This window comes from Cherax quadricarinatus, chromosome 27 (assembly GCF_038502225.1).
Source record: "Cherax quadricarinatus isolate ZL_2023a chromosome 27, ASM3850222v1, whole genome shotgun sequence".
In the NCBI taxonomy this organism is placed as follows: Eukaryota; Metazoa; Arthropoda; class Malacostraca; order Decapoda; family Parastacidae; genus Cherax; species Cherax quadricarinatus.
The window spans coordinates 17055604-17063736 of NC_091318.1; the positions used below are offsets into that span (position 1 = coordinate 17055604).

Here is an 8133-nt window from a genome sequence, read left to right on the forward strand (position 1 = left end):
GGAGTGAAGAGAGATGAATGGTTTTGGACCTGACAAGCTGTTGGAGTGTGGGCAGGGTAATATTTAGTAAAGGGATTCAGAGAAACTGGTTATTTTTATATAGCCGGCCTTGAGTACTGGAAATGGGAAGTACAATGCCTGCACTTTAAAGGAGGGGTTTGGTATACTGGCAGTTTGGAGGGATATGTTGTATATCTTTATACATGTATATGCTTAGTATGTAGTAGGTTGGTAGACAGCAGTCGCCCAGGAATGTACTATCGTCCTGGCAAGTGAGTGTAAAATGAAAGCCTGTAATTGTTTTATATGATGGTAGGATTGCTGGTGTCCTTTTTTCTGTCTCTCAAACATGCAAGATTTCAGGTACGTCTTGCTACTTATACTTACACTTAGGTCACATTACACATACAAGTACAAGCATATATATACACACCCCTCTGGGTTTTTCTCTATTTTCTTTCTAGTTCTTTATTTCCTCTTGTCTCCATGGGGAAGTGGAACAGAATTCTTCCTCCGTAAGCCATTCGTGTTGTAAGAGGCGACTAAAATGCCGGGAGTAAGGGGCTAGTAACCCCTTCTCCTGTATAAATTGCTAATTTTAAAAAGAGAAACTTTCGTTTTTCTTTTTGGACCACCCTGCCTTGGTGGGATACGGCCGGTTTGTTGAAAAAAAAAAATGCGTGTGCTTCTAAACTGTTGTATCTGGGCATCTCTGCAAAAACAGTGATTATGTATGAGTGAGGTGAAAGTGTTGAATGATGATGAAAGTATTTTTTTTTGGGGGGGGGGGATTTTCTTTTTGGGTCACCCTGCCTTGGTGGGAGACGGCCGAATTGTTGAAAAAAAAAAAACTTCTCTTCCATACTCCCTCACCCCAGCGTGATATCCAATTTTTCTTTACCTAACTCGTTTGATACTCTCATCACCTTACTCTTATCCACGTTCACTTTCAACTTTCTTCCTTTACACACCCTTTAATTTACCTCGGAGCCACATTCACAGTTGCAGTTACTATGCAAGATTGGTTTAACCCTTTCAGGGTCCGTCCCGTAGATCTACGGCTTTACGGTGAGTGTCCAAACCATAGATCTACGCCAAAATTCTAGCGCCGTCAAATTTAGCGCGAAAGCGCTCATAGGCCTACATGTGAGAGAATGGGTCTGCGCCGTCTACCTGGAGAGAGTCTACCTGGAGAGTATTCTGGGGATCAATGCCCCCACGGCCCGGTCCACGACCAGGCCTCCCAGTGGATCAGGGCCTGATCAACCAGGTTGTTACTGCTGGCCACATGTGATCCAACATATGAACCACAGCCTAGCTGATCCGGCACCTACTTTAAGTATCTGTCCAGCTCCCTCTTGAAGGCATCCAAGGGCCTATTGGTAATTCTCCTTATACATGGTGGGAAGCTGTTGAACACTCTTGGGCCCCGGACACTTATGATGTTTTCTCTTAGCGTACCAATGGCACCCCTACTTTTTCACTGGGGGTATTTTGCACCGCCTGCCCAGTCTTTTACTTTTGTAGGGAGTGATTTCTGTGTGCAGATTCAGGACCATTCCTTCTAGTATTTTCCAAGTGTAGATTATGACACTGTAAAGGATCTATGTACTAGTTAAAATCTTGTAATTTTTCAGTTGCCCTTTGCTTAAGAAAGATATTTTACATTTGTGGGTGTGCGCCATAAACAAAAAATCTAGGCGCCTGCATAGCATTGTGGGAACGCCGGCTCAGTCACCCTTGTTCACCATGCCTCGTCGCAAGTCAGCTCTCACTCCCCGGAAAATTGGGACTCTCCTCTTCCTGTCTGATAGTTCTGACACTGATGGAAGTGGAAATGAAAATGAATTCTACGGCTTTGATAAGTTAGTGACCGAAAATAATGACCAGGATATCGATAATAGTGCAGAAAACCCCGACGATCCTCGACCTTCTACCTCTGGTGTGGGCACTCGTGACTCACGGTCGGGTGTTCCTAAACGTAAGAGAAAACTAATATTTTCGCGTGGCCAGGCCTCTGACTTCAGTAATGACGATGATTCTGACGTGGATTGTGATTTTATTGCGCTCGACGATCATTCGAGTAGTGATAGTGAGGAATCATATTCACCAGTGAAGCGTCGGTATGTTCGCCGCCTCATGCGCTCGGGTAGTGTACCCTATGCTGTGCCCAGGGGACGGAGTACATCCCGGAGTACATCCCAGAGTACATCCTGGAGTACATCCCGGAGTACATCCCGTGGCCCTACACCCATTTTAGGTAGTGATAGTGAGGATGATGTGGCTACACTTGGCATGGATGGGCCACAGGCATCAGTGGATGGTGTTAGTGGTGCTGGTGGTGGTAGTGGCACCGCCATGCGTGACTCACCGTGCCACGCGGGGACCCACGCTGCTGACTCGTCAGTTCAAGGACAAAGCGGAGCGTCAGCCACCAGCCCGCCACAACCACAACCGCCCGTACAACCAGCCTATGATGTCCAGTATCCACCACAAAACCGTATGAGGGATTGGCAGCAAAATCCCAATTTTGTTCCCAAGCCTCACCACTTTGATGACTCTCAAAGTGGAATTCTACCTACCTGTCCCCTTGGAACCACGGCCAATGAACTGGAATTCTTTGAATTATTCTTTGACCAGCCATTGATGGAAATTATTGCCAGGGAAAGTAATAAGTATTTTCAGTACACCATGGCAAATACGATCTTATCACCACAGTCAAGACTACACAGGTGGAAAGAGACGACTGTTGCAGAAATGTATTTGCTTTTTGCAACAATAATGCTTATGCCTCACGTCTATAAGCATAATATAAAAGCATACTGGTCCACAGATCGGCTAATTTCTACCCCATCCTTCAGTGAAATAATACCAGTGAACAGGTTTATCTTACTGTTACGTATGTTGCACTTCTCTGACAAAACCAGGCCTGACAGAAGTGACAGGTTATACAAGATTAGAAATGTTTTCATGTATCTCAAACAAAAGTTCAGGATATACTTTTATCCATTCAAGAATCTTGTAATTGACGAGTCTTTGATTTTGTTCAAAGGTAGACTGTCATTCAAGCAGTATATACAGAGCAAGAGGAACCGCTTTGGTATAAAATTGTTTGTACTCTGTGATTGTGACAGTGGCCTGGTGTTGGATATTGTTGTATACACGGGTAGTAAAACATTGAAAGATACCAAGATGTTATTGGGTATCTCAGGTGACGTAGTGAGAAACATGATGGCACCTTATCTTGGTAAGGGCCATACATTATATACCGATAACTGGTACACAAGCCCATTACTCAGTGATTTCATGCGAGTGAACAAGACAGATGTGTGTGGCACAGTGCGTTCTAATCGTAAACATATGCCCAGGCTCAACGCAGGTGTTCGTGGTGATGACGTGCAGGTGTTTACTGCCAATGACATCATGGCATTACGGTGGCATGACAAACGAGATGTCACATTGTTGACAACCATTCACCGTAATGAAATGCAAGACAGTGGCAAAGTTGATCGAGTGACTAATGAACGTATTCGAAAACCAGTGTCAGTGATTGATTATACACAAAACATGCGCTTGGTTGACAAGTGTGACATGCAGATTGGTTTTGTTGACTGTGTTCGTAAGAGTTACAAGTGGTACATGAAACTTTTCTTCCATCTCATGGACATTTCAATGCTGAATGCATATAATATGTACCAAATAAAGACTGGTAACAGACCACCGTATGGTGAATTTTGTTTGTCTGTTGTCAGACAACTCATAATGAAGTACCAGGTAACAACACCTGCAATACAACATGGTCCTCGAATTCATCACGATATACCCAAGCGTTTGAGGAGAGAAGGTGATCATTTCATAATACAGCTTCCTTCAGCTCAAAAGAAATTTGCTCAGAAGAGATGCATTGTCTGTGCACAAACAAAACGACGGCAACAAAGACTCAAAGACACTCCGTTTATGTGTGAGGAATGTAAGGTGCCTCTGTGCATGGTGCCTTGTTTCAAGGAGTTCCACAAGCTCCAGCAGTTCTAAAACCATGTCCAGTGATTGTAAATATGTAAATATATGATAGAACATTAGTATTATACAATATTTGTGCATGTTTATTGTAATAAACAACAGTGGTAAACAATAATATGATAATAACTTTAGTGCGGTTATTGTGTTCAATACAGTGAGTTTATATATATCAATTATATACAGTATTGGTCTCTCAGGCCCCAAATGTTAGTAGGAATAGAAAAAAATTGGAAAAGAAAAGAAAAAACAACTAAAACAACAAAATAATATAATACACGTATGTGGAATTCGTCGATGTTGCCACCACCACATCATTTTCTATAAACTTCTTGGCACTGTATCTCGGTAAGTACTGATCAGATTCTAATTTTTTTGTTTTATTACCGTCACAAAAATATGCTCTTTAATTCTGTAAGAAAAAATAATTTTTTTTTTTTTTCAAAATTTCTTGGACACTGGTGTGTGACTTCAGATTTTGGCCTTGGACCCTGAAAGGGTTAAGCCTACTACAATTCTTATTAACTTGCTTGCTTAGTACAACGATATCCCCAACTCATCCACATTTTTTTTAAAGTCTCTCCAGGCATTATATGTATCCAGAAAATTTGAATTATTATTCACCTATGCTGGTTTGTATGACTTATGAATAAAGTATTAATTTCATATTTAGTTTTTTTAAACTTCTTTGGTATTACTGTTGCAGAGTTCTCCCAGTGTGGCTTGCTTTCAATCTTAGTCTTTATCCATCTTGTGTTGGGAGGTTAATAGTAGTGATCTTTTAGAGTAGAAATTATTTTCTTTATAGAGATACAGGTTTGATCTGAGTTGCCTGTATTAGGAGATTGTAGGCTGTTCTCGAGAAAACAGGATTCAGCATTTCTCAGATTTTATATGCTTGTTCTCACTGATGTACAAGACGAAATATTGTAGGATCTTTGCATTCTTTCCACACATACTTGTACTCTAAAAATGTCAATGTTACCATTAAAGAAAACTGTTCTATATTGTACTAAATTTTGTTTTATTGCTTCATTTTAGTTATTCAAAATCTGCTTACTTTATTTTTAATTTGATATTCATTCTATTTATTTATAAAACAGTATAAAAAATTCTTGGGAGTCTCTTCTTAGGCATGCCACAACACAAAAGCATATTAAATAAAAAAGGTTAATTAAATATATTTAGATTTGTTTAGAAAGTTCAAAGTGGCTCTATCCTAATACTAGGCATTACCTATGGCTGCGCAGATGATTGCTGGCTGCTGAAGGTAGAGGTCGAGGAACCCTTCCAGGCACTTTGTAGTATAGAGTGGCAAGAGATACCCCTAGCTTATGATCATGGTGAACCCAGATGCTGGCATACTGCAGCAGTTGTACCTCCTGGGGAACTCTACATTCTTTCTGGACTCACTCAACCATACTACGTCACTATGGTGATACTAATTGTAAATATTTCCAACTTTGACGAAAGCTACATGGCTTCTGTGGTTGCTAGTGATATGTGTATAAATTATCTGTATTCACTATATGGGTATATGCAGGGCTAAAAGCAAATTATAAAATGAAATGCTTAAAAGCTTTTCTGTGATCATCTGCAAAACTTCTGAAGATGTGTAGCTGATCTCACACAAGTGATCAGCCATACTTGTGGGGGGATCTTTTCATACTTTCTAACTTGTGAATTTGTTTTTTGACCAGTTACCTTTCTGACCTTTTGAGATATAACCATTCCCATTCATCATTGCTGAGAATTTAGAGTCTAGAGAAAAGGAAAATCCCCTCCCTTATTGATGATTTTTTTTTTTTTTTACCCAGACTGCGAGTGCAACATTAACTAGGTTTATTATTGCATTTTCTCATCTCCAGCAAGCATGCATGAGCACGTTAGAAAGGAATAAGTGGAGACAAATGCTTTTAGGGCTTTATGTGCTGTTGGAGCATGAGCAAGATAACATTTATGAAGGGATTCAGGGAAACCAGCAGGCTGGACTTGAGTCCTGGAGGTGAGAAGTACAGTGCTGGCACTCTGAAGGAGGAGTGTTAATGTTGCACTTTTATAACTGTAGTGTGAGCACACCTCTGGCAAGACAATGATGGAGTGAATGATGATGAAAATTTTTCCTTTTCAGGCCACCCTGCCCTGGTGGGAAATGGCCGATGTGTTAATAAAAAAAGTTCTCATCTCAGCATTTTCTTTTTATAAAAATTTTTTCTCCCATTTTTTGTTGGCAGAGTTTTCTATTTGTTGCCATACTTATGCCACATTTCTCTCTCTCTCTCTCTCTCTCTCTCTCTCTCTCTCTCTCTCTCTCTCTCTCTCTCTCTCTCTCTCTCTCTCTCTCTCTCTCTCTCTCTCTTTCTACACAGGGTTTGACAAGGTTAAGGATCCTAGCTTTATTGACAGCTATTTACAGGTTAAGGATTCCCTAACTTTATTGGCAAGCTAAGAGCTATTACCTACATCAGCTCATTTGAAAGCATTTTTATTGTTATGAGACATACAAGTAGGGAACAGGATGAAGTTGGAGCCATCTGTGGGCCAGCATTTTCATTTGATCAACTGACGTTATCTCGTTGACATCATTATGCTGTACGAATGTGTTCCATCCTCGAGTCATCCTGGGTATGTATGATCTCAGATGGAGTGATGTTCTGGAGAAGGGTACAGCCAGAGTGAAGTTGCTGCTTTCTGCCCGTCTTGTGGCATAAAAGCTTGTTTCACGCTGTCCTCGAAGTGGATCCAAGTGTGGTATTTTGACAATATTGGCCTTGTACATAACAGTAAGGCCACCCACATCCCTCCTATGTTGAAGGCTCTGCTGAAATGACAGATCTATCCAGGATGGGTCCAGGCGAGAGATGAGGCGTCTTGCTCTGTTCTCTACTCTGTCAAGCAGTCGCAGATGAGAGGGGGAGCAGGCAAACCAAGAAAGTGGAGCATACTCAAGGTGTGAGCGTGCTTGTGCCTCGTACAGGTTCTTGCAACCCCTACTGTCAAGCAGATGCGAGATAGCTGAAGTGCTGTAAGCTTCCTGGCTGCCTTGTTTGCAAGATTTACAACATGGTTCTTCATGGTTAGTTTGGAGTCAAATTTCACCCCAAGGATATCAACTTCTTCTCCAGGTGCCAACATCGTCCCATTCATCCTACTACTGCACCAGCATTACCATCATGGTGCCTAGAGGCGATCATCATTTGCGTTTTCTCAGGTGCAAATGTTACTTGCCATCTATTTCCCCAAGCTGATATAGCTCTCAGCTGGTGATTGATGTAGCTTAGAGCAGCTGGCATTTCTTCTCTTGGATAAGTGAATGTCAGTGTACAGTCGTCTGCATATGCATGTGATTCTGGGATGAGATGAAGAAGGTCGTTGAAGTAGACATTCCATAACAATGGACCCAGCACGCTTCCTTGTGGAACGCTTGCCCCAATAGGATGCCTTGCTGATTCCGTTCCATTGAGGACTACACTTAGAGATCTACCATGAAGGTAATCACTGAGGAGACAGCGTAGAGCCTGCAGTTCCCAGCGCTTGAAGTTTTGCTAAGAGGCCCTGGTGCCACACCGGTCGAAAGCGCCAGCAATGTCCAGTGCTACCACACAGCTGACTTTGGATTCATCCAGTGACTGGTGCCACTTAGTGGAGAGGTTTAACAACAGATCAGCAGCAGAGTAACCTTTCCTGAAGCCATATTGACGATCACAAAGTAGTGAGTGGTAGTCAAAAAAATCTGTCATTTGTCTTGAGATTATTGTCTCAAGGATCTTACCAGTGATTGACAGGAGTGACACTGGTCTGTAGTTGCTGATTTCTGCTCTGCTCTTCTTTTTTGTGAACAGGGACTACATTTGCCTCTTTCCATGGAGGGCCATTTGCACTGTACTAGGCAGTGCTGAAAGATCTTGAGTTAGAGGTGCTGCTAGCTCGTCTGCACATCTTCTCAACAATCTTGGGCTCAACTTGTCTGGGCCCACAGCCTTTTCCTGGTCAAGTGATTTAAGAAGGAAATGCACCTCCTCCTGCCTTATTGTCACCACTGACAGTTTTGACACAGTTCTTGCAGCTAGCCAAGGAGGGTCCCTTGCTGGATCAGGAACTTGCATTTTGGTAGCA

General features: G+C 42.0%; 1 protein-coding gene across 4 annotated transcripts in view; it reads left to right on the forward strand.

Annotated features, from left to right (window-relative positions):
• Positions 1 to 8133, forward strand: part of LOC128691203 (kelch domain-containing protein 2) — an 88951-nt gene that overhangs the window by 56414 nt on the left and 24404 nt on the right. For 2 of the 4 annotated variants that reach the window (XM_070089046.1, XM_070089049.1), the window contains exon 8: positions 5268 to 5464. The exons of 1 other annotated variant lie outside the window; for it this stretch is intronic. In XM_070089046.1, the coding sequence (XP_069945147.1) occupies positions 5268 to 5464 (197 nt within the window). Of the gene's footprint in view, positions 1 to 5267; positions 5465 to 8133 lie in introns of those variants that run through there. One more of the 4 variants, XM_070089048.1, reaches the window with a different exon arrangement.